At 46.2% G+C, this 25,834-nt stretch overlaps 2 protein-coding genes across 15 annotated transcripts in view; both read right to left on the bottom strand.

Moving 5' to 3' along the window:
* PI4KB (phosphatidylinositol 4-kinase beta) overlaps positions 1 to 11,608 on the bottom strand; it is a 29,624-nt gene extending 18,016 nt beyond the window's left edge. For 3 of the 10 annotated variants that reach the window (XM_067727749.1, XM_067727746.1, XM_067727755.1), the window contains exons 1-4: positions 10,718 to 10,855; positions 8,517 to 8,768; positions 3,785 to 3,900; positions 2,259 to 3,195 (exon numbers count right to left, since the gene is read on the bottom strand). In XM_067727749.1, coding sequence (XP_067583850.1) covers positions 2,259 to 3,195; positions 3,785 to 3,825 — 978 coding nt within the window. In that variant the 5' untranslated portion in view covers positions 3,826 to 3,900; positions 8,517 to 8,768; positions 10,718 to 10,855. Of the gene's footprint in view, positions 1 to 2,258; positions 3,196 to 3,745; positions 3,901 to 8,516; positions 8,769 to 9,642; positions 10,578 to 10,717; positions 10,857 to 11,443 lie in introns of those variants that run through there. The other 7 variants (XM_067727751.1, XM_067727747.1, XM_067727754.1 and 4 more) reach the window with 7 other exon arrangements.
* A 3,198-nt stretch (positions 11,609 to 14,806) lies between these two features.
* Positions 14,807 to 25,814, bottom strand: RFX5 (regulatory factor X5). 5 transcript variants are annotated; one of them, XM_067727761.1, is made up of 12 exons: positions 25,661 to 25,814; positions 25,060 to 25,501; positions 24,067 to 24,195; positions 23,785 to 23,818; positions 23,283 to 23,365; positions 22,680 to 22,799; positions 22,374 to 22,493; positions 22,151 to 22,232; positions 21,645 to 21,846; positions 21,309 to 21,409; positions 21,051 to 21,155; positions 14,807 to 16,624 (listed from the first exon to the last, which is right to left on the bottom strand). In XM_067727761.1, exons 2-12 carry the CDS (start codon positions 25,191 to 25,193, stop codon positions 16,547 to 16,549), a joined length of 1,188 nt encoding a protein of 395 aa, XP_067583862.1. In that variant the 5' UTR covers positions 25,194 to 25,501; positions 25,661 to 25,814; the 3' UTR covers positions 14,807 to 16,546. The 5 variants fall into 5 exon arrangements, with proteins under 5 accessions (XP_067583862.1, XP_067583858.1, XP_067583859.1 ...); XM_067727757.1 differs by lacking the exon at positions 14,807 to 16,624 and having other exon boundaries at positions 18,628 to 21,155; XM_067727758.1 differs by lacking the exons at positions 14,807 to 16,624; positions 22,374 to 22,493 and having other exon boundaries at positions 18,628 to 21,155; positions 22,151 to 22,220.
* Between the last annotated feature and the right edge of the window lie 20 nt (positions 25,815 to 25,834).

Consider the following 25,834-nt stretch of genomic DNA (forward strand, 5'->3'; position numbering starts at 1 on the left):
TGAAAGACAGCATTTTATCCTACATCCTCCACTGCCTCTAGTGCAGGGCTCCACACAGTATACAAGCTCAAGAGCTGTATGTTGAGTGAATAAATGTTGCATGATGGGGAGAAGGAGTATTAGAAAGAAAGAAAAACAATTCCCTTGGTATTTGGGAGACAAAGGCCTTGAAAGATGTATCCTCAAAATGCCAAAGGGGTTTGGAGAGACCTCTGTGCTGAAGACTCCAATGCTTAGACTCCTGGTGACTCTCACTCTCACATTTCCTGAGGAGACACAGTGGATTCAGATGTCTCTTTCTGCCAGCATCAGATAACATGGGAGTGCCTGGGGACGTGGTATCTCCTTCCTTTCCTGGATCTACTGACCCAAGATAAAGGAGCCAGGTTGGGAAGAATGGCAGCTGGAGAAGCCAACCTAGAGGATTTAAGCACTCACGGAATAACTGTGTCTCAGCATCACCCCAAATCCCATCCTAGGCAGGAGTTAGATGCAAGGAAGAGGGACTGAGGACCAACACAGAGTAAGAAAAGCCAGAGGCCTCAGTTTTTCTGGTCCTAAGATGAGAATTACAAAATGCCTGCAGAGAAAAGCCAAGAGGCACCAAGGGATTCACTTGCAGCTGCTCCCACTCATACTGATACAGGCTCCCTCTGATGCCCCAAGAGGAGGAGCTCCCAAACACTTCACGACCTTAGTCCCACCGGCTCTGGATGATTCTTCTTGCTGTGCAACAGCCTCCCTTCATGACCCTGGGCTGCCCTGCCAAGCTCAACCAGAAATGAAAATGGTCTCTTCTGGTTCTGAGAACACTTGGGCTCTGCCTGTGCATGGATGTGGAAACCTTCATGGCTAAGGCCTAGGCTGTTCTTCCCCATATGGACTCTGACAGCTGAGGCCTGGTCTGATATGCACTGGTTGAGAGACCTGGGGCAAATCATCTAACCGCTCTAAGCTGTTTCCTCAATAGTAAAATAATACCTGTCTCTTAGGGTTGTTGCGAGGATTAAGTGTAAAGTATTTGACGTGATGCTTGGCGCGTAGTAAGTGCTCAATAAATGTTAGTTCCTTTAGCTTCACTATTATTCTCATAATAAAATACCGAATTTCCAGAGAGACCAGGCTCTGTAGTCTCCCCTGCTCTTGTCTTTTCCCTTCCCTAGTCACTCTGACCTCTCTCTAGTTGAAAGAAGTCCCATTGTATCAAAAACGTGGGTGGGTTATGTGCCCCACAGAGGCAGATGCCAGCACAACTATATGCATTTTCCAACAACGCAAATTCCTCGTTCTTTTCTCCCTTCTTTTCTAGGCTAGGCTGGCAGCCAGGATGGGAGCGTGGCTGGTGGTGAGTCGGGGGTGGGGACTGGGGCACCATTGTCTGGCTGGGACATCAGGTCACTGATACTACTGGTTGTCCACTGGGCAACTTCCCCTGCTATCTGTCCAGATATGGAATGAAAGGTGGGTATAACCTACTCATGTGCTTATCTCATCCCTGCTCTATATCCTAAATGGGATACCCTGACTGCTGCTTTCTCTTCTTTAGGTTTCAGGTCCTTGACTAGACACTGGGTATGCCCAAGATTTACTCTATTACCAGGACTGCTTCCCTCTTCCTTTTGTGCTTCTCCCAAATGATATGGGAAAAAGACAAGACATCTTTTCCCCCAAGGAAAGGCGGGTGGGAGGGCATTCTGCAGATGCCTCAATGATAGGGAATGAACCTCACCCTTCTGTCAACAAACAGCAGGATCTTCAGGGAGTGGGGGAGAGGGATTATGAGGAGGAGTGGCTAGGAGAATGAAGCTGAGGTTCTACTTAACATCTCCCCTCCCGCAGCACACACAAAATTCACACACAGGGTCCCTTCTCCTCCCCCATGGTTGCTGCTCTAAGAGGTCCTGGTAGATATCCCAGGTTTCAAGTCAGGCTGGGGAGGGTCTCTGCCACAGTTCTCAGTAAGAGAATGGAAGTGCAGTTTAGTAAAAACACATTGGACAGAGTCAGGAGTGTCAGCCTTGCTGTTAGCTATATGACCTGAGGAAAGTCACTTTATCTCTCTGGGTCTCCAAGTTCTTCCTTTGTAAAATGAGGCAGCTGGAATACATGAATTCTAAGGTCTTTTTCCATTCTAACATTCCATGCTTTTATCAGTGAAATGAAACAGAGGAACGGAGAGAAAAGGACAGAGGAACCCTATGTCAGACATCCTGGCTCCATGCCACCTTGCTTACCCCTGTCCCTCCCGGGAATTTTACCTCATCCTCATTCTCCACTTTAGGATTGCTGGCTGTTCGTTTCAGGTTGCTGCTGAGACTTATGCTGGCGGTGGCATCTGACTTAGAGCGCTGGTGAGTCCTTTTAGAGGGAGACAGCCCTGTGTCAGGGGCTGGGCTCAAGGAGGGCAGCTCCCTCTTTCGGTGAGCTGGCTTCAGCTCATCTGAGAGGATTAGCTTCCGGAGCTTGGTCCCGCGGGAGTGTCGTTGAGTGGAAATGTGCATGTCTGAAGAGTAGGCCCCCAGCAACAGGGCACACTGGAGAGAAAAGTTAATGCTCTGGCGGCAACGGTGGACGATGTAGGGCTTGATGGCATCACCCACGTCCTCATCCATGTGAATGTACATGTTAAGCAACTGGGGCAAATAGAAGTCCACGTCCTCATTACGAAAGCAGAAGAGCCGGTTGCCGATGTACGCTTGCACTCCAGGCTCCTTGGAGTTATACAGGTATGAAATGGCCATGGAGATGTCAAATAGTTTCGACTCAAACAGCCTCAGCAGCCAAGACTGTTTAGCTGAGTTGTTCTGCCGCCGCCTTCTTGCTCCCTTGGCTGTGCCCGAGGCCACTGTGGCCCCCATCTCATCTTCCTCCTCCCTTATCTGAGAGGGTGGATCGTCCAGGCAACGGATCTCACTGTCCACACCATCCCCATTGACCAACTCCAGTGGGGTGCCTCTGCTAGAGATGGCCACGCCTCCATGCAAAAGCTTGACTTTCTCCAGCACCTCCTGGCAGGCCTTCTGGGCCACCTCAGGGTCAATCACTGATAGTTCCCCGACCCCCTCCGTGATGACACTTAGCAAGGAGCCCCCATTGTTCCCTGATGGGCCAGGAGTGGGCTCAGAAGTTGGCTTCAGTGGGGCAGGCTCCACTACCGTGTCCCCCATGGCCACAGCCAGACTTCGAGCTTCCAGGCTACGGAAGGAAGGAGGGAGGGAGAAAGGAACAGAAAGGGAGACACGTACACACACTGGTTAGTGGTGCCATCCTCAGGTCTTCCCTTCGCCATGAAACCTTCCCTGGCACCTCCTCTCTTTATGTCTTCCTGGACTCATTCAAAATCAGATGAAAAGTCCTCTCCTCCCAGGAAGCTTTCCCTGACTACCTCCCTCCACTTCTGATTGCTACATTACTCTTCATTCCTTCTGCACTTAGTTACTCAGCTTAGCCTTTATTCTTAACTTGTATTTGCAGAATGCTGCTTTATATGTTTTGTTCATATAGGTTTACAAATTCTTCAGGTAGACTGGGAAGCAATTCTGGTTTTAATTCCCTTGTCCCCAACTCTTCAAATGCTTTTCTATCTCCATATCTCCCTTTAAATGCCTGCCAATAACCTTTTCCTTTTCCTCTTTGAACTGTATTTTCTTACTCATATAACACTCCATACACTGGTTCTGAACATCTCACCTGTATTTAGTGTTAAAATCTTCATGTATTTTTCTAGTTACAGATAATTTCTTACCTTCCCTTTTAGACTCAAAGTTCCCAAGAAATACCATACCAGGCTTCACTGAGAAGAAAAAGCTCTAAAACAACCATCATCCCTGCTGAACTGTGCCGTTTCTCTGTTCGTCTGACTTCATGACATCATTCTCCCTTTCTCAAGTGCAGTGGCAGCTGCAGGAGAGTGGAAAAACTCCTGAACTTGGAGTCAAATAGGCTGAGGCTCTAAATCCTGGCTCTGCCATTATGAGATGTGTAAACTTATACAAACCACATTATCTTCTAAGTTTCAGTTTCCTCAATTGCAAAATGGGAAAAACATATCTACTTCTTATTGTTGCTGTGTAGAATAAATAACTTTATGTGTGTAAAGGGATCTAACAGAGTCCCTGGTGCACAGCAGTACTTAACAAATGCTAGTTGAATCCTAATCACCTAAAAGGTTAGTAAACAATGCGTGTGCACACACACGTTGTTTATAAGGAAAGTGAATTGCAGTTAATACTCGTTACTTGAGACTCTTCCAAAACAATTATCCCAACACTACTTTCCCCATTCTCATACATACACCCCAAGAACTGAAGAGGCTGTGAGAAGGCAAAAAGATATCAGGCTGGGACTCATGTGTCTAGAAAGTCCAAAGAACAGGGAGGGGCAGGAATCACATAACCAAGAATCCCTCTCTGGAGGGACTCTCAGAAGGGAAGTCAGCGAGAGAACACTGTTGATAAAAGCCATTGCCGTTCTAGAATGATTCTTCAGAGCCTCACCAAATCCAAATCAGGAGAATCAGTGCAGAAGAGGAGGAAACTTCAAAGCAAGGACTGGGAGAGGCACACTGTTAATGTCAGATCAACCCAGCTCTGGAGTCTGGCTGTAGTCAGCAATGGACTCAGAGGCCTTTTCACAAAAATACAAATAGAGGGAATCTAAGACACACTCAAGAGCATGAGCAAGAGAAAGGCAGAAGCAACTGTGGAGCTGGAATGCAGGTAATTTCCAACTGATAGTGACATCAGCTTTGACACTAGTGAACCTGGTTGCATATACTTTGGGTAAGTGGAAGAAGGCTCAAGATACAGATTCTCTAGTCACTCTGCAAAGCCCATGTTTCCACTGCCACTCTTCCAGTGCCTCTTCTTGCACCTCTGAAATGTTAAGACTCAAGGTTACCTTCATTTGCCCAACATTATATAGTACAGCTCCCTGACTCCCAGCAGTCAACCACTAAAGTTTTACAGGAAGACAGATGGGGAACTCAAGTTCTCAGAAAGCATCAAAAATGGCTACTTTGGTTTATCTTTCTCCTAACTCTGTCAAGCAAGAAGTTCATCCCCAAATGTAATTTCTCTGATGCAGTTTTGAGCTTGGGATCAGCAAAAAGGTGGCAACTCTTTCACTATGCTCTCTCCCAAATTAGGCAGTGCCCTCTGAGCAGTAGAACCAGCATGGCTGCCTGTGCCTGTCTCTACTCGCAACTATGGGTTGCACAGGAATAATAAGAAGGAAGCTTTAGTCATTCCCTGCCGCACCTTTGTAGGACACTCTGCACCAGAGGGTCACTCAAATTCAACTGGGACCACTACCTTTTAGGTCTGCTTAGAAACTCACACAACAGCCTCAATCACTTTATACAACCAACTCTTTTTTCTCAATCTCTCTATGCTTGGCACATTTTTCTCTTTTCCTCTACTCCAGAGACTTCCAAGTCACCAAAAGCTCCTAAAAATCCACTTTTCAAAAGTTGCAAGGGAAATGAAGTTCAGACATCCTCCACAAACAGCATCTCAGACTTCACTAGGAAACACAAAAGATTTGGAAATGGTCACAATTGGGATTATTACTGGCACCAGGAAGGAAAGAAAGGAGACCATCATTTCTTTTATTCCAGGGCTCAGTTAGAAATCCCACATCACAGTATTCAGGGGACTTCCCGCTGAATAGAACAGGTCCCCAATTTGGCAGCCTCTACTATCCAGGGAACAGACAATGTCAAGAGAAGGAGGAAAACCAAACTCCTCTCGGGTATAGGCAGCTCTGCCACTAGAAACTACCAAACTGGAGCTAGGCCTCCCTCCTGGCCTTTCTGAGCCTCAGGAACTGCCTGCATCTGAAGCAAGTCATGGGGAAAAGGAGGAGTTGAAGGAAATTTAGCAATTTAGGCAATAAGAAATAAGAAATGGATTCTCCCAAACCTAAATCCAGAGATGGTCCTCAACATCAATTCATTCATTTTCAAATGCAAAGAAAATATAGCTTTGATAAGTAACTATTCTAAAGAGAGTGAAAGGACTAGAAAGTGAAAAAGGAAGAAACAGTTTCTGTATTCACCACCTTTCCCCTTATAAGTCAGAGAACAAGAAAAACACAAGAGAAGGAAATCCAGACCTCTAGGATCAAATGACTCCTACAGCTCTCAAGGACATTCAGACAACTGAGGCTCCACATTTCACACTGGGAGCCTAAACTGGCCTTCCAGGGAGACTGGAAGGGAACTGAAGAGGCCAACCCGCCCCAGACTAGCAGCTGGCTTCTAGGAAAGGGGTGTGTGTTGGGGGGTGTGGGGGGCATGTTGAAAACCGACTGGCTCCACACGTTATGTCTGGGCAATGCAGGGAATCTTCAGCTGAGCATCAGAGGGTTGTTCAGGGCAAAGCAGAGAACAGCAGCAGTGAAACAGGATAGAGAGGGTACATATGCATGTGTTCTGTGACTGAGCATTTAAGTAAATGTCTGCAGAAGACTCGGGGGGAGGGAATGCTATCACTTAACATGGCTTCCCGCCTCTCATCACCTCAAAAGATTCTAGGCAAACAACCCTCCATGGCCTCCGTTAAAGGACTTGGTGGATTGTTCTCTGGTAGCACAGGATATAAGGAGCCCCAAATCAATTTCCTCACTCAGTTAATCACCACTCCCTTCTTAAAATCTTTTTCCATGAACTAGATAAATACAATTGCTTCAGATCAATCCTCACTTTTTTTTTTTTTTTTTTGTGGTACGCGGGCCTCTCACTGTTGTGGCCTCTCCCGTTGCGGAGCACAGGCTCCGGACGCACAGGCTCAGCGGCCATGGCTCACGGGCCCAGCCGCTCCGCGGCATGTGGGATCCTCCCGGACCGGGGCTCGAACCCATGTCCCCTGCATCCGCAGGCGGACTCTCAACCACTGCGCCACCAGGGAAGCCCCAATCCTCACATTTTTATATGTTTCTGTATTTTCATAGAATGACCCTTAAGAGATCATCTAATTTAGTACTCTGCCTCCAAGCGGATAGGTGAGCTCAATTTTCCACTTCCTTTTAAAAGATCCCTTTGGAAAAAAAAAAAAAAAGACCCCTTTGAGATGGATCATGTGAATTGGAAAAAAGAGTAGTGGAGCCAATATCTTCATCCTACAAGGTAGAGTTAAGAGAGGTTACTAAAAGTTAATGGAAAGAACAGAAGATTCAAATATGTTATTTAAAGTTACACAGGGGACTTCCCCGGTGGTGCAGTGGTTAAGAATCCGCCTGCCAATGCAGGGGCACTGGTTCGAGCCCTGGTCCGGGAAGATCCCACATGCCGCGGAGCAACTATGCCTGTGCACCACAACTACTGAGCCTGCACTCTAGAGCCCATGAACCACAACTACTTACTGAGCCTAAGTGCCACAACTACTGAAGCCCGCACGCCTAGAGCCCGTGCTCTGCAACAAGAGAAGCCACCGTGATGAGAAGCCTGCGCACCGCAAGAGTAGCCCCCACTCACTGCAACTAGAGAAAGCCTGAGCGCAGCAACAAAGACCCAACGCAGCCAAAAAAAAAAAAAGTTACACAGGCTTCCGGTAGAAATAAAAATGACAATATATAAGCAAGAGGTGTGAATCTTCTAAAGTGCAATCTTCTTTTGTAACAATTAATAAACTAAGAAACAAAGGCACAAGCATTTTATCTAAGGCTATGGCAATAACTGTCAGAGAGAAACACTGAAATAATTAAGACATTAACTCTAGGAGTAGGGATGAAGGGAAAGGGAGTATTGATTTTCATTATAAACTCTTTAAGTACAATTGGATTTGTTCAAATGCATGTATGCCTTTAGTAGTAATTTTTTTTTTTTTTTTTTTTTGCGGTCTGCGGGCCTCTCACTGTTGTGGCCTCTCCCGTTGCGGATCACAGGCTCCGGCTGCGCAGGCCCAGCGGCCGTGGCTCACGGGCCCAGCCACTCTGGGGCATGTGGGATCCTCCCAGACCGGGGCACGAACCCGCGTCCCCTGCATCGGCAGGCGGACTCTCAACCATTGCCGCCACCAGGGAAGCCCTTTAGTAGTAATTTTTAAAAGAAGTTGCTCTTCTAAAGAGACTCCTAATCATCCTAAGCTGCCTGTTCTGTGGTTGAGAATTTCCTCTTCACGTCTCAAGGTTTAACTCAAACCCTTCTTTAAGGAGGTCTGAGTTCATCTTTCCCCCTTAACCTTAACGGTAAACACGGAGATTGAGTACAACCTTCTCCCTGTAGAAACAAAGAGCCGAGCAGTCAAACAGGCTCAAGCCCTACCAGGAACCAGGTAAACACTTACCCAAGGCCCCAAGGCAGGGTGGCATCAGGGGAGAGGGCATTCTCAAGCTACCAACAGGAGGGTAGGGAGAGCAGTGGTCTCTGGGTAGTTAAGTCAATATTGAATCAGGCTGAGAATTCTGTTCAGGACTATAGAGCTGGTATAAGCAGATTCCAGCCAGACAGCCCAAGCCAGCTCTGGGAGCCCCTGCTGTAACAGACAGATGGCAAAGAAAGCAACCTGTACACTCACCTCTCTCTGAATTGTTCCTTCCTGCTGCAAGCTCCAAATGCACTTGAACTAGGCCCTCTCTTGTCTCATGCCAGTTACTGAGAGGTCCCACTCAAACTTCTTCCCCAAATCAAAGAATCTCAATTTGCTGCTTTAGATGGCATTCAACAAACATGTTCTTGTGCAGTGTGGACCCAGCGCTGAGAAGGAAGCAGGGAAACTAGGGGAAATATGACTTCTCTTTGGGGGTGCTTCCAAGGAGTGAAGCTGCTCCTAAAAAGGCGAATTATGAGATTGGACACCGGCTAACGAGGAGGGAGACAAAGGGAGAAGTGGGATGAGGCAGCATGATGACTTTCAAACAGGCGTAGAGTAGGAAGATGAATGGAACTTCATATGCTCTCTTCGCTATCGCAGGCCAAGAGACATGGCATACAAGGAAGCAACTAGTTTCCTAAGGCCTAACTCACTCCAAGTTTTCTTTTCCAGCCAGTTTCTTCAAAGGACTTTCCCACAAACATACTTTCCATCTACAGAATCTGGAGTTATGGCTCAAGTACAAGAGGAACAGCAAAGGTGGTCAGCAACTTACAGCAGTGGGGGAGAAAAGCAAGGCAGATCAAAGAAGCTGGCCTGGAGCTTGTCTTTCAAACTGATTTACTCCCATGGTTGTAAGACTAGAAAGGCCCAACAGAGAGACCAGAATGAAAGGAAATTCTCAGAACAACTAAATCACTACTCATAAATACCTTGTGTCTGAGGAACCCAGAATGTTTTGTAAACAAATAAGTCTAATTTTTTCCCCCAACCCACATCCTGCTATAAGCCTATTACTGCACTGATGCCTATACAGTGGACCATTTTCCCAAAAAAAGTCTTTCTAAAGGTCAAGTGAAGAAGTCACATGCTGAACTCAGGAGTCCTGATTCTGAATATACAAGCTCTTTCCATTGTCTCATGTTCCTTTTCCCAGTTACCCCCTGACCAACCCCACTCCAGGCCTAAACTCTTAAGGAATCAACCAAAACCATTCTAGCGAAGCCACAGACAGTAAACTGATTCCTCTTAGGAGTGGGAGGAGACTCAATTTGTGATCCCTTTAAGACAAGCCTAAAATTAAATAATCCAAAACAAAATTTCTCACAACCTCATTCAGTTTCCATGCAGGACTGTTCGTTCCTCCAACGAAGTGTAATCTGATAGGAACTTCTTTTAAACTTGCTCCATCCTTCAGAAACACCCTACTGTCCAGAGAAAAGCCTGAGACAGCTGAGGCTCCCCTTCCTCCCAACACATTTTCTTCTTAGCTCAAGGTTTAGCTGATCCAGAAATAAGTGGTATGTAAAGGTAAAGAGTATGACAGAGAACACGTAAAGACCATAGGGAAAACAGAACCAAGTGTCACAAGGATCAGCAAAACCCTTGAAACTCGAGGGAGGTGTTGAAGTTGGAAATCCTGAATGGGAAGGGGCACTGTCAGATCTCTCCTCTACAGAAACAAACCTCCAGAGGTTGGGGGAATTGAGGAAGGGTAGAGGGAAGTTAAAGAAAGTTACAGGAATCATAAAGCACTCCAGAGAAGAAGGGTAAGGCTTAAGGTCAAAGGAGAATGTAAGTAGTACTTTGGGAATGATGGGGAGAGCCTAGATCCCTTCAGGAGAAGGGAACAGACAATTCTTGGAAGCCAGGAGCTGGGTGGGTGGGTGGCAGTGGGGTAACGGAATCAGAAGCAGCAGAGGAAGAGAGGGCCACAATCTTTAGATCAGGGAAAAGGGAACCCAGTGCTGGGGTGGCATAGAGACATCGGAGGAAAGGGACAAAATAGGAAAAGGGGTAAAGGCAGAGGCCATGGAAAGATTCGGGGCTGGAGCACAGACAACGAGGAAAGACAGCATGGATGGACATTATAAAAGGCGTCGTGATGTGGAAAGGGTTGACGACTTAAAATAATTCGGGACGGCGGCAACAGGGATAAGAGTGAGGGAGGGGGGAATCCCCGGGCAGAGGGAGGAGCTAAACAGAAGAGGAAGCCAAAAAGCAGAGGAGGACCCCAGGCTTGGGAAGAAAGGGTGGAGAAGGAACCCAGGGTGCAGCTGCCACCGGGAGGGCAGTTTTGTAGTCAAACCCAGGTGTGGGGGCGGGGGACGCTGTGCGGGACAGGGTGGGAGAGGGACCCCTTCACACACAGGGCAGGGGGCACTCAAGGGGTAGGAGGAGCTCACCTCCGGGGGACCCCGGCGGAGGGGGTGCGGGCGGTCGGGGTCGGGCTGCCGACACCGCCGCCTCAGCAGCAGCGGCGGCTCCCGGGTTCCATTGGCCGCCTGCGCTTCCCTGACAGCGGCCGCGGCGGCTGCACCAGGCCCCGGCTGCCGGGGCTGCCCTCGGCGCCGCCTGAGGGGGCCTTCGCGCTGCCTCACTTTCGACCGGGCCTCACAACTTTTTCTTCCTCCCTCGCACAACCAAGACCAAAAAAAAAAAGAAAAATCCCCAGCAGATCTCGATTTTCTTCTGAGTTCAGGCCCTTCTTCGTGGACTATGCTTTCTTGCTTCTCCGACGCTCAGGACCCTACTGATCCCATAGTAATGTAGGGAGTCGGGTGAGCTGCCTGGAACATGCCTGTTCAGAAATAGAGAAGGGGGCGGGGAAGAGATATTTGGCAGCTGGGGAGGGAGGAGAAGACGGAGAGAGGAGCTTACGGGTGGGAGGAGGGGCCAACCTTTGGGAGGCGGACTTAAGAGGCGGCGTTCGCGAGGCTAAGGAAGCCGAAAGGGAAGTAAAATTTGCTGGATAAGGGGAAGGGGCTCCCGGGCTAGAGCAGAGAGCAGCAGTGTGGCAGGCGGGCGTCGGTGCCCTGTTAGAGGAGTGCAGACTTATCGCGTACTTCAGAAAGCACAGGAACATGCAAATTATATGTAAATGAGCCCGTTCGGCTTAGCAACCGAGCTACCGTAATTGCAATCAATGGCTTTCCCCCTCCGTTATTCCACACGACTTCCTTAAGTAAATCAGGTCAGGGGATGGACGCTGGGGATCCAGCTGGACAGCAGAAAGACAAAGGGCAGGCGGGGAAAATAGTCACCTTCACTATCCTTTTCCTACTCATCTTTAAGGACGATGCCAAGATTACGCCCCTTATCGCTTGGGGGGGAATGGCGCGGTCCAAAAGCGTCAGTCTTTCGCCGTTAGCGGCGCGACTCGAGGTGGTGGTTCTGCCTCCGAGGTCACCACCTGCCTGGGCAGCCTTCGGCCTCCAGCCTCCGGACCTCGATCCAGCCAGGGAGGGGCTGGACAGGGCCAGGTCGGGAGAGGTGAGTGAAATGAAAAAAGCTTGGAGGGCATAATCACTCCTTCCAAACGAAACAAAACCATATAAAACTAAACAAATAAAAAATACGCCCCGCAAATGGACTTCTGGTGTTGCTTTTGTGTATTTATCAGATAGCTTTATTGACTAGGAACCCTTTACGTCAGAACCTCTGTCCCAACCCTCACAGGGCCTTACTTAATATTCTACATTGGGGCTAGTTGTTTGAGCCCAGATCCTGGATGCCACCTTCCCTGCCACTTAAAGGCTGTTTGATTTGGAAAGACTGATTTAACCTCTGTGAACCTCCGTTTCTGTGTCTGCAAAGTGGATCCGAGAATATTAACACTTTACAGGATTTTGTGAGGATTAAAAGAGAGTACAGGTTACTACTATACATAGTACTATATTACTATTATTGAGACAATAATATAGGATACATGACAAAAGGAAAGAGGATCACTGCTTCAGTGTTCGGGAGGCAGAATAAAGATTAATAGCTTGAAAATATCTATGTAAAACGTGCAGTATGTACAAAAGTAGAACAAATGGGGTACCTGATTGCTGAAGGAACATATTGTTAATTATTACAGAAGGCCACTCTGCATATGATGAATGAATGAATGAGTGAAAGGTTTCTCAGAAATACTGTGAGCCAGCTCAAAGAAGAGTTGCTAGAAATGATCCAGCCAAAGAAAAAAGAGGAGAGAGCATCCTGAAGGGAATTTGCTCATATCATGGGAGGGCAAGTTGATAAGCTAGGTTAAATCAGGAGTACAGTAAGGAAAGATGAGCAGACAAAGAGGCCAAGAGTGCCAAAGATAGTTTAAATTTGTCACCGCTCGTCTGGCGTGGGGAATCACCAGTCCATCTGTCAGGCCAAGCAGCTCTTGGCCAGCTCCCAGTCGGCTGTCTGGCAAGTATGGAGAGGTGATGACCCTGGTTTACCCTAGAGTTTAAAATGTCACACATCCATCCCCTCAAGGGATAGGGATCCCAAAGGCTGTAAGACGGCTTTTTGAAACACTGTAAAAAGAGATGTGACAAGCTTACTTTTTATAGTAGGAAGTTTTTTATTTTCCAGTAACATCTCTGTTCAAACTAAGTAGGAACTTTTTGTAGCTACAGCAGTTATAAGTCCTTTATTAACTGAGACCCACCCCCACCCCATATACACACACTCACACAGTATTATTAGGTAGAAGATTTTGTTTCAAGTTTTCTGTGTTCATAGCTCTAAGGGCTCTTATGTGTAAATTTCTGTGCATCTCTTTATGACTTTGTCTTTCCGCCTTCTTTTGGAATTTTCTTTGTTTCCCTCTATTTCTGGGTCTCCAACCTCCTCTAGTCTGAGCTCCTCAAGGCAGGAGAGGATTTATCTTTGTATCCTAGCTGTATCCTTAGTCTCTACCACAGGAAAAAATGTTTATGTTTGTTGATACAGCAACAGATTGAATGCAGAAGCAGATACGAGAATCCAGTCAAGCATTAGATTTCCAAAAATGCAGAACAGGGCCAATTGTCTGATTGTTTGTTGTCGTAGTTGTTCTGGGAAAATAGTATCTTTCTTAAATGAATTAATAAAATATTTACAAACAAATGTTTTGACTAAATTATTCCCTTCCCTTCCTGTTTGCTTTTCTTTTCTCCTGTCTCCTTGTCAGATTATAAAACTGAATGCTATTCTGTTTCCCATATTTAATTTAAAAGCATAACATTTATAATATTCTCACCACACTGAAACTATTTTTTAGATTCTCTTTCGATAGAAAAAAAACACCACTTACCTCTATCTTAGGTCCCAGGGAGCTGCTACAGGTATAGATGGTTGTACATGGATGACCCATGTACGTGGCGACTCTATAGGAACCCCATACTGTCCTGTATGCACGTGAAGCCTCTTACTTTGGTGCGAAAGCATGTACGCATGTGGCACCTTGGGGTGTGAGAACAGGAAAGTACCAACAGCGTCAAGTAATGTCATTTATTTATTTAAATGTCATCAAACTGGGGAAAGAAGTTGGCTTCTTCATCAAAAGTTGGTAAAACTAGAGGACCCAGGTCATAATACAGCTCCAGTTATATTTTAAACACCCCTATGGTTAAAGAAATTATAAAGAGTAATTTTTCTCCCGAACCATAGATATTATGGGCTTTTTTTCAGAGAAAAGAAAAAGAAGCTACTAGCAGTTATTGCTTGTAGGCTCCTACTGTGTATGAATACAAACGTTACCTCATTTATTCCTTACAACCCTGTGAAAGAGATTTTATTTTATGGAGACTGAGCTTCAGAATGGTTAAGTCATTGTTTTTTGAAACTGTTTTACTTCAACCCACAGTAAGAAATAGATTTTATAATCAGGACCACTGAAGAGCACATACACATGTCTTCACTGAAATAAAGGTTTCATGAAACAATACTTACCCTTACTATAGTCAATGCATGTTGATATTTTCTATTCTATTTTATTTCACTTTTTAAAAACACTGTTTTGCACCCTGCTAAATCAGTTTCACAACCCACTAATGAGTTGCGATCTATTTTTGATTCCTGTTTGAAAAAACTGGACTAAGTGTTCAAAATCATATGGAAACTGGTAAAGCTTTGAACTGAATTCATGCTCTTTCCAGTAAGCAAATGCTTCTTCATGAATATTTCTTAAGAAATACTGCAGGGTGGGAAGGAAGGAGACGCAAGAGGGAAGAGATATGGGAACATGTGTATATGTATAGCTGATTCACTTTGTTATAAAGCGGAAGCTAGCACACCATTGTAAAGCAATTATACCCCAATAAAAATGTTAAAAAAATACTGCATTTTATATATATATATATATATATATATATATATATATATATATATGTTCAGATTAGCTTTACCTCATAGGGTGCAGCCAGCCAGGATGATCCTAGACAAAGGACTTAGGCCTACTGATGAACCACAACATGAGACAAAATACTTAGACAAATATATAATGACATTAATTCCTCCATTTAGCATGTGGTATTTGCTTTGATTTTATTAAGAAAATTGATTGTTACCCACAAAAATAAACAATAAATTCATTTATTTGAGGCCATAGACTAAACATATTGAGTTTGACTTGGTTTAATAGCAAAAGATTATTTCAAATTTTAGTAAACTATAAATTACCTCTAACAATTTACGATACGGCTAAAATGAAAAAAGACAACAATGGGAGTGGGGAACAGGGTATTGGGGAGAGAATAGGGAATGGTAGGGAGGAAGCAGTAGGCAGTCCCCCAAACCTTAGTTTAACACTTCATCTAATAAACTGAAGATTGCTTGAACTACAGATTAACTTGTTTCATGTTAGATTTTTAAAATAGGGTAAAGATTTAAAATAGGCTACTTAAAAGCCCCCTAATATTCATATAATCTCAAAATCACCCAGTGGTCTTGACTCCCAAAGTGAATGGATACATCCCCAAACCCAGTCATGGTGAGGGCAATATTTCCTTGGATGCTTCTATCTATTCTAGCACCAGTGGTTTATTTTTCCATATGCCTATGATCTCTAACATGTCAGCAGCCTGGTCCAGTCCCTCATCTCCACCCACGTGGATAATGGCAACAGCTGCCTGGCTGGTTCTATTTGACTTCAGTTCCTCCATCCTCTAATGCAAACTTCATACCTTTCATTCATTCATTCATTCAATCAATGGGTAACTTTCAACCATTCATTCAATGGTTGTGTGTTCTTCTTCCAGTTTCTCACTCTTGTTCACACACATCCCTTCTGCCAGGTGTCTTTACTGGGTTGTACTGCCATGTCTTTGCTCACGTCCCTTATCCCCAAACCCGTGCTTTTCCTGGAATGCCCTCCTCTTTTTTATCTATTTAAGCTCTACTTACCTTAAAGGCTTAACTCAAGCCTACCTTTTCCATGAAGGCTTCCCAAATTACTCAATCTCTTTGAATTTACACCTCTTATGCAGCAGAATGAGGATCATGATTTAGTTCTTTTTACCATGTCTTCTGTTGTTCTGTCCTTGCTTTATGAATTAGACTTGTCCTACCCACCTTTACTAGGAAGTCATTTCTGATCTATATGCTATTCCTCTGGGCTCTCATAGCTCTCTGTGCTTACTGCTAACATAACTCACACTGTGCTATGATCACTATTGACTTGAAGACAGTGCCTAAGTCAACTAGCTTCCAACAAGTGCCTAGGTCTTAAAAAACAAGAAGGGAAATGTCAAAACCACAGTAATGGACTCCTACTTCTGGCAGCACGGAGAAGAAAAAGGGCTCTCCCATTAGAATACAACTGGATCCTGGATAAATTCCAGCAAACATAATGTTTAGCACATCGCTGTCCTCATCAGAAAGTAGAAGAGATCACTAGAGGAAGGAAAAATAACATTGAGCTGAAACCTTATGAAGGATGAGTAACGTGCAGTAGGAGAAGCTGGCTTGCCCTGGGGACAAATGCCAGTATCATTATTGTGAACAGAGGCTAAGCCCTGGACCTGGCCAAAGCAGGGGAGAAAACCTGGGACTCCTGAATTAAATGGGGACCCTTTTTTCTTTTTTAAAGATAGATTTTATTTTATTTTATTTTATTTTTGGCTGCGTTGGGTCTCCGTTGCTGCGTGTGGGCTTTCTGTAGTTGCGGCAAGTAGGGGCTACTCTTCGTTGTGGTGTGCAGGCTTCTTATAGCTTCTCTTGTTGTGGAGCTCGGGCTCTAGGCGCGCGGGCTTCAGTAGCTGTGGCATGCAGGCTCAGTAGTTGTGGCTTGCGGGCTTAGTTGTTCCGCAGCATGTGGGATCTTCCCGGACCAGGGCTCGAACCCGTGTCCCCTGCATTGGCAGGCAAATTCTTAACCACTGCACCACCAGGGAAGCCCAAATTGGGACTCTTGAAGGGGCTAACACAGTCCCAGGTAAGGAGCACCCTTTGTCTCCTGGCAGAAACAAATGCATATCCTCTCTGGAGGAAAGTACACCCAATTTAGGCCTACTGGATTCCCTTAGATTAAGGAATCTTAATCTAAGATTAAGAGCTCAAAATAGGACCTCAAAATACTAAAATACAAAATATACAAGGAAATAAACTGCCATGGGCAGGAGTCAGCAGAAAACAAAACAACAGATTTAGACATCCAAGATAAGTTACAGAATATAAAATAACACTCCCAACAAACGTCAAAGAATTGGTATCATAGAGACCACATTTTCTAAGCACAAGTGATTAAACTGAAAATCAGTATCAAAAAGATAAAATTTTAAATATCCAGATTTTGGAAATTTATAAAACTTTTCTAAATCATGAATCAAAAAAGTCATAAAGGTAATTTAAATATTCTTAGAACTAAGTAATAATTTAAATACTTTAAACAGAAAAATTTGGAGAATATAGGGAAGTGGGTCTTTCAAAATTTATAATAGAAAAAAGACAGCTTGAAAATTAATTAGATAAAAATTAAGATTAAAATTAAGATGTTGTAAAAGAACCTAACATTAAATCTAAAGAAAGCAGAAGGAAATACTATAGATAAGATTCATAATTAATGAAGTGGAAAACAAATATATAAGGCAGAGGATCAACAAAGCCCAAAGTGGCAGCTAAAATCAGACAAGTAAAATAAATGTCTGGTGTAGTTGGCCAAGGGGGGAAAAAAGAAGATGCAAGTAAACAGAAGAAATGAAAAGGAGGACACAACTACCCAGGGAGCAGAGGCAAAAAGGAACATGGAATAAATTTCATTAAAAAAAAATGACATAAAACGCTCAAAATTCTAGAAAAACATTTTACCTAAATTGACTCAAGAAGAAATAGAAAGCCCAAATAGCCTATAATTATTAAAGAAATTAAATCAATAGTTAAAATATTTCCCACAAAGAAATGCCAGGTTCAGAGGGCTTACCAAGTAAGTTTTATCAAAATTTCAAGGGACAGTTCATTTCAATCTGATGTAAACCCTTCTAGAGAATGAGACAAGAGGGAACAGTCTCCAACTCAGAGGGTGTACAGACCAAAGGAACCATCTTAGAAATCTTACTAAAAACAAAGGCACTGGGACTTCCCTGGTGGCACAGTGGTTAAGAATCTGCCTGCCAATGCAGGGGACACAGGTTTGACCCCTGGTCCAGGAAGATCCCACTTGCCACGGAGCAACTAAGCCCGTGCGCCACAACTACTGAGACTGTGCTCTAGAGCCCGTGAGCCACAACTACTGAGGCCGTGTGCCACAACTACTGAAGCCCGCGTGCCTAGAGCCCATGCTCCTCAACGCCACCGCAATGAGAAGCCCGTGCACTGCAACGAAGAGTAGCCCCTGCTCACCACAACTAGAGGAAGCCTGCACGCAGCAATGAAGACCCAACATGGCCAAAAAATAAATAAATAAATAAAAATAAAGACAAAGGCACTAACCTGTACAAGAATGTTAGTAGCAGCATCATTTGTAACAGCAAAAAACTGGGAACAACCCAAATGTCCACTGATAGGTGGATGGGTAAATTGTGGTTTATGCACTTGAAATATTACATGGATAAAAATGAACAAATAATAGCTATCTACAACAACATGGATGAATCTTAGAAATAATGTTAAGTGAAATAAACAAGCAAACCACAGGGGAGTATTAGGGAATAAAATTTTGTAAAGCTAAAAAGCAAAACTGAACAATACATTTTTAAAGAATATATACATATATGGAAAGATATATATATATATATATATATATATATATATATATATATATATATGGCAGGTAATTAATAAACACGAAATTAAGGATAGTGGTTACCTCTAGGGAGAAGTAGAAGGACAGGACAGGGTAAGAACACAAGAAATTCAATGGTATTTCTAATGTTTTAATGTACAAATTGGGTGATGGGTCATTTAATTATTATGCTTCATAATTTATCCATTTTAAATATATTCTTTATAGATATCAAACATTACATATTATAATTTTTAAAAATCTGCAATTGTGGAAATAAATGAACAAATGAATGAAGGCTCCCTGAAAGAAAACTGAGAATCCCTGACAGAAGCTACCCTATGCAGAAGACACAGTAGGTCCTCAAGTAATTTCAGCTGGTTTACTGCTTTTTCCAAATACATACCTGGATTCCCTTCCTACTGGTGCTCCCTGATATGTGCAGCTACCCCCTTCCATACACATAGCCTAAGCCCCACAATCCTGGCTAAGTCCTGACACGTACATGACAAGAGACTGACACCTGGTGGATACAGAATGAATTTAATAAAACGACTAGGGAGTAAATCTTTCACTCTACATGGTGAAAGAGGCAGTAGGGTGGGGGACAGGGAAGCAGGAATGAGGAGAAACCTAAAATTTGGAAACAGGAAAAGGAAGGATATCCATCTCTGAGATGTAAAGAAAGGGGACTGTCATCTAAACGAGAATAAAGAGATAGTCCCTAAAGAAGAATGATTTCCCTCTCATTCCTTCTGAGACTGGAACAAGAGGAAAGAGATTATAGCTGCAGTAAGGAAAATGCAAGACTATTTGGAAAAGAGGAAGCAGGTATAGCTGGTCTCAGCCTATCAAGCTAAAACCACAGGTACCTCATAGCAGTGGCTAGGTGTCAGCTGTCTCCCCAGGAACTCCCCACTCCCAGTTTCCATTTAGGGATCTATGTGATTCTAAGGAGGCTGATCCTGCCCATTTTTCAAAAGGTACAGTCCATGATGTAGAATAAATAAGCAAACTAGCATTTACCAAACTCCTGGCCACAGTGATTGGTTAGGGGCAGGCATGTGACCCAGGCTGGCCTAACCAGAGTGAATCTTAGGGCTTTTGCTACGATTCCTGGCACAAAGATGCCCTCTCTTTCTGGCTGGACATAAATGAGGAAAACGTGTAATCCTAGGAGTGCTGGCAGCCACGAGGTGGACCAGGCTTGATCCTACAGAAGGTAGAACAGCAGGGGAAGAAAATCAATCACGGATTTAGAGACATACTGAGCCACTGGATCAGCTTTACCTGGAGCCAGCACTACCTCTGGACTTTCCAGTCACATGAGCCAATACATTTTTATTTTTAAGCCAGTTTGAGTTAGGTTTTCTATGATTTAAAATGGAAAGATGCCTAACCTATACATTCATCATACTCCATCCCTATATTTCCACAGGATAGCACAGGGATCCAGGTAAGATGGTCAGTACAGATTTATTAGTGACTCTAAAGCCAAGGGTATTGAGCTGGAAAGGTAAGAGGCAAGAACCAGGCACTATGCAAGACAGGGTGCCTCAGCTGTCTATACAGAAGAGAATGAAGAGCCAAGTGAGAAGCAAGTGCAAAGAAGGGCCTCTACTAGGCAGACAGGTAGAGTTAACGTAGCACTCTTCCCCACATACCTATCATGGGGGTGTTGCTTTGGGGTCTTTTCACTCATGGGGTAAGGAGCTTTGAAGCACATGCCCCTTTAAGTCTTTATTACCCTGTGCTGCAGTGTCTACCTCTCCCTTGACCAAATGAAGAGCCTCCTTTTGGCTTCTACTGCCCTTGATGACACTCACTTTCGGGGTGACAGGAGGAATTTTATCTTCTGCTTCTTTGGCATGCCGGGAACTGGGGCCCCTTCCTCCTCTGGAAACAGCACCATCCGCCTGACCTTGGGCAAGCATCTCCTTCTCAGCCTCTCCCATTGGCCCTGGCCTCTCTGACCCTCCAGCTGAGTTGCCTTGCCCTCCAGAGGCCCACGTCTCCAGTGGTAACCTTGAGGACTGGGCAGAGTCCACAGCAGCTGCTGACTTGTCAGGGGTAGAATTCCTTTCCCTACTTCCACCTGATTTTTTTCGAGGGCGCCCCCGTTTTCTTTTGGCATCACTTCCTGTATCCTCTATATCCTGCTTCGTTGCTTTAGCTGGTGGGTCCTGCCCACTGGCCTCACTCACAGGTACTTCAGCTGTCCTCTTCACACCCTTGTCATGGGGTCCCGGGTCACCACCTATGCCCACTTCCCTGTTCTCTGTGCCCCTTGGCTGAGTGAGCCCCCCAGGTGGAGCTTGCCCAGGCCCAGGCCCAGGTCCAGGTCCAGGCAAAGCAGGAACAGTTGGTAAGATCATGTTAATGATGGGCACAGCTGCTTGGGGTCCCCCAGCTCTAGGGGGCAGAGGCAGTGTAGCCATTTTCAGAGTGCTTGAAGAAAGCTTGGGGGCCAGGACGGGTGGAGAGACTCGGATTGGTGGAATAAGCGAGCGAGGGGCCCGAGGGAGAAGCAGAGGCAGCCGGGCCACTAGGGCATTAACCTGTGGGTTATTGGCTGCTGGCGCTGGGCTCTCCACTACACTCTTCTTTCGCTCTCCGCGTGCTGGGAGGCCAGCCCCAGCCCGGGGGTCCAGCTCCTTAGGAGGCTAAAAAGTAAAGAGAAGAACACAAAAAGTGGGAAGACTGGACAGCGGAGGAAGTACAGACACAGGAGGTGAGAAAGTACTGGACCCACTGGGTGAAGGATATACTAAACCCCCAACCCAGGGGAGCCAGGTCAAGGGCATCAACTTCCTCACCTGGGCCTGTCTCTCTGGTCTCTTATGGGCTCCGCCCTCCAGATTCTCTACACCATTCTTGGATTTAGATGACCGTTCCCGAGGGGCATGTTCATCCTCTTCTGCAGAGGTGCCAGAAAAGGTAACAAGGTGAGGAGGAAACAGAATGGAGGAGGGAGGCGATTCTGATTGACTGACTGGTAGAGGCAGGGGAAAGAAGGTGGTCTAAGGTATGTCCTAGAAGGCTCTCTAGGAATAGAAGGCAAATCCAAGGTGTCTCTATCCTAGGATGTGGGAGGGCCTTTGAGGTTGAAAGTGGCTGAGGGTTTCTCAGAACATAAGAGGGGGTCCACTCACCAGCAAGCCCCATAGCCTTGAGCACATTGGCGTGTGCAGATCGGGCAGAGATGAGATGCTGCTGTAGCAGGAAGCGGGCGACCTCAACGATGGAACTGAAGGACCGTTTCAGGATTCGCTCTGCCCAGTCACAGGTCAAGGCACAGGCTGCTTCAACCAGTTCATCTCGAGGTGCTGGGGTTACTTCTGGGCCCATTTCTGGCTGCAGTGGGGAAGGACACGCCCAATCACACTCTGAACAAAGGACCCTCCACCCCTCTCAGACACAGTGTTGACCATAAGTAAGACCAGACTAGGGATGGGAGTAGCCTCTATCAACCCATCCCAGAAACCCACAAATTCTCTCCCTCCTCTGCCTCAGCTGTAGGGTAGGCAGAAGGGCATGTCCTATATACCCAGAAACTGTGTGCAGAATGACCTAGGCTGTGTCAGGCCTCAAAACATCTCCCAAAGTCCTCTGACTTCTACCTTGGAGAGAAGAGTGCAGTTGGAGGGTTGTTACTTACACTCTCAGAGCCCTTTAGGTCAAGTCCGGGCAAGGGCGGCATAGACACCAAGGTCTTCCTTCGTATGCCACTGTAACAATATCTGACGTTTAAGTTAAGGGGCAACCAACACATGGGGGTCTCCAAGCCCCTTAGAAAGGTTGGGCTGTTTCCAGTCCTGTCCCTTCACATACTAAGTTTTCCTCCCCAGGTCCTCTAGCACAACCTCTCCAGTCAAGGATACTTGGACTGGCCCCGGCCACCAAGCCTTCGGGCTTTGATGTCAGGGAAGATCTCTCTGATGATTTTGCCAAAGTTGGCTGTGCTGAGTGGGCGGCAACAGGCGAGACTCTCACAGTACTTCCTGAGTGCGTGGGGGACAGAGTGGGAAGATACTCAGAGAAGGAGGTTTGGGAGTGGGTTCAGAGGGTCCCTGGGGATGAAGGTTGGGAAACCCTTTAAGAAGTCAGGCTCTATCAAGGCAGGGAGCTCTTCAGGGATGAGGGGGTAGTCCTGTGCCCACCATCCCACCCACCCCCCATCCACCCACCGATAGGCATCATAAACACTTTGTTTTGGCAGGCAGGTGTCAGTATGCTCTTCTAGGTGGTTGCGGATCCACCTATAAGCATACATGTACTCCTCATTGCTGAGTGTACTTGGCTCTGAGCTGCAAGAGAAGTAAAAGAGACAAGTATTACTAACATCCCAACAGTTGCCCTGGTTCTATCCAGATTATCACCTCAGTAGTGCTGGACTGAATCAGTTCATCCAGAATCCACCTTTCCCTGGTAAACCAAGGCAGGTGAGGGACTTTTCTTCCCCACTAAGGATACTGTTATGAGGATTCCTATTCACCCTGCCCCTTTTTAGGGAGCCTTTCTTTAAGAATCAGAACCTCTGGGCTTCCCTGGTGGCGCAGTGGTTGAGAGTCCGCCTGCAGATGCAGGGGACACGGGTTCGTGCCCCGGTCCGGGAAGATCCCACATGCCGCGGAGCGGCTGGGCCCGTGAGCCATGGCCGCTGAGCCTGCGCGTCCGGAGCCTGTGCTCCGCAACGGGAGAGGCCGCAACAGTGAGAGGCTCGCGTACCGCAAAAAAAAAAAAAAAAGAATCAGAACCTCTGATATCTAAAATTCTAGCACCAAACCTACCTTTTGTCTCCAGTACTGGGCCCTGAGGGGAGCTGAAGGTAGAGATACAGCTTGTCGTTGTCTGAGAATTTCTGTACATCTTGCTGAGGTAGGGAGGAACAGAGGCAGGAGAAATAATAAGGCCAAGAAGGACCCAAGGTAGGACCCTCTGATCCTCACTAAAAAGTTCAGCTGACGTAGTGACTGGCAGGCTGACAAAGGACCTTAGAAATGATTTGAGGCTGTGCGTTCACTCTGCCCTGAGGAGCCCTTAGGGGCTACCAAGGTGAGAAGGGGAGCGGAGGGGACCACCTCTGATTTTATTTCTATTGGGCTTCTACACAAGAGGTCACAGAGGTGAAGTGAGATGCTCCAGGTCAAAGTGATAGCAAGTTGCAAGGCCAATTATCTTCTGACAGGGTAGACAACACTGACTCGCATAAACCTTTCTTACCCATATCCTCACCATCCTCATCTCCCACCAATTCTGTCTCCCTGTTGCCCTCTTCCCCAGAATACTCACCAGGATTCCCTCTACTTTGTTCTGCACGGCCTTGCTGTGGAGAAGAGGAGAAAGCTGGAGGTCATACACAAGATTTTTCCCCATCCCTACGTCTGACTGCCAGGGAGAGGACGAGGTCTGAAAAGCCTAGCAGGTGCTCAAGTACTGCTACCATGATGAAGAATCTCCCCTGGTCAGATGCACTTGCTTGGGAGGGGGAGATCATCTACAGAGGAAGTGAAGTGCTACAGGGATCTATCCCCAGGTCCGGAACGAGGTTTAGAGGTGGTGATGAGTACTTACGAAATGGTACCTCGGAGCCTCTGAAGGAGGGTGGTGGGTTCCCCTGCCTCAGCACTACCTGAGGGGGCCCTTCCCCCAGTCTTTGGGCTCTTAGCATCAGGTTCATCTTCTGCCATCCCGGCATGAGGGCTGGAGTTGGGAGAAGACAGGACAAGAAGATTTAACTCCCCCCCACCCCGCCCCAAGGCCCCAGGGCACTCCTCATCTCTCTATCCAGGAAGATAGAAAAACAGAAAGAAAGCCTCCAAATTTCCCCAGTGGTCTTTTTCTAAAACTCGCCTTCTCCAAAAATTAGAAATTATTCCATTACTTCTCCAGGGCCATATATACCCAGAGATCTTTGCCATCTCCATTCTATCTGCCCCACCTTTCTGCAGTCTCCTAAATGTGGAAAACTGTAAAGGAAGAGATAGGGGCGATTGGGAATCCACGTTAGAAAGAAAATTTCATTTCTGCCTCTGACCCCATACTGCCCTCCTTCCCCTCAAAAGCAACAATAACAACCACAAGACAAAGTTGTTTAATTCTCTAATATGCTCCTCACCACTGAATTTGCCTGGGAGGTCAGAAAGGATACGAACATTTTCTGCCCTTCCAGGCTTGGAAAAAACTGGGCCCAAGTTCTCATTACTTAATCTCGCCACGGCTTCCCCCGCAGCTCCCCCTCCCCACGTCGCCGGCCCCTACGTCATCTCCCTCAACATCCCATCCTGATGCGCGCCCCCACCTCCCTCCCTTCCCCCTCCATTCAATCCCGCGTTGCTGCAAAGTGAGGGGTTCAGGGTAGCGGAACTCCTGGGCTGGGCGTAGGAAACCCGGTTGGGGGAATGGGGTCCCAGATTCGGGGCACGTGCACATGGGTGAAGAAGCAGTTGAAAATACAGCCAAAATCTTTTTCTGCTCTCCTCCCAACTCATATTGCGCCCTCCCTACCTTTGAATAGTCGCCTTCCAACACAAGCAACAATAAAGGTAAGGGAGAAAGAGAAACTACCTCGCAGCCACCTTCACTCCAGCCCAGCCCCACGGTCCTGGCCCAGCGGGCTCGTGCGTTGCTTTATTTTCTTTTTTCTGAATGGCTGGAACAGCCCCGATCTGCCTAGATACTCGGACGGCCTGTTCTACCATTGGTTGTTGCTGCCACCCGGAGACAGACGGCGCCGGGCTCGCACCGGCGGCAGCTAAAGTCTGCCTGGTAACAGAATCTGATTGGTCAATAGGGGAGGGAAAATCCAAAGTTGGTCTTATTTGAGTCAAGAGGGGGAAGTCCGGGTTAGGTTTCGGTTAAAACTGGGGTCGGTTGGGACTGCCGGTCCCAAGAGGTTCTTCTCTTAAAGGGACCGCAGGACGAAAGACCGGGTGCTCGCCTCCTTCTGGAGCTTTCTTTGCTTTTGCTTTCTCCTTCCGTGTTTCAGTTTTGCCTTCGGTCGTCAGAGCTACAGGAAGAAAAGATTCAATGGATGATAAAATAACTAGAAAATTATAGGTAGTAGTGATGGAAGTTCGCTGTAAGCTCACATTATCCCCTTTTGATGAAAAGCAAGTTGAACCATTCCCCCCAGCCCTCACCAGCCAACACGCATGAAGACACTCACAAGAAACCTGCAAACACAGGCTCACATTCCTCATTGATGGAGGCCGCCAAACCTCAGTAGCTGTACCACGTTAAGCTAAAGTGCCCGTAGTGTTCCTAGGTTTCCCGAGTGTACTTTATCTCCTTCCAAAGAGTTGCTAATGCCTTTGCATCCCCAAAGTTCTGCAGTCAGTGA

Source organism: Pseudorca crassidens, chromosome 2 (genome assembly GCF_039906515.1).
Source record: "Pseudorca crassidens isolate mPseCra1 chromosome 2, mPseCra1.hap1, whole genome shotgun sequence".
In the NCBI taxonomy this organism is placed as follows: Eukaryota; Metazoa; Chordata; class Mammalia; order Artiodactyla; family Delphinidae; genus Pseudorca; species Pseudorca crassidens.

What these genes read in the sequence shown, in the direction of transcription:
- RFX5 (XM_067727757.1), bottom strand. Translation starts at nt 25,193, where the DNA reads ATGGTAGAACAGGCCGTCCGAGTATCTAGGCAGATCGGGGCTGTTCCA. An exon ending in AGGCTCCGAGGTACCATTTC is followed by an intron (nt 23,819 to 24,066) that starts GTAAGTACTCAT and finishes TCTTCTCCACAG; the next exon opens with CAAGGCCGTGCAGAACAAAG. An exon ending in GACCAGAGAGACAGGCCCAG is followed by an intron (nt 21,156 to 21,308) that starts GTGAGGAAGTTG and finishes TTTACTTTTTAG; the next exon opens with CCTCCTAAGGAGCTGGACCC.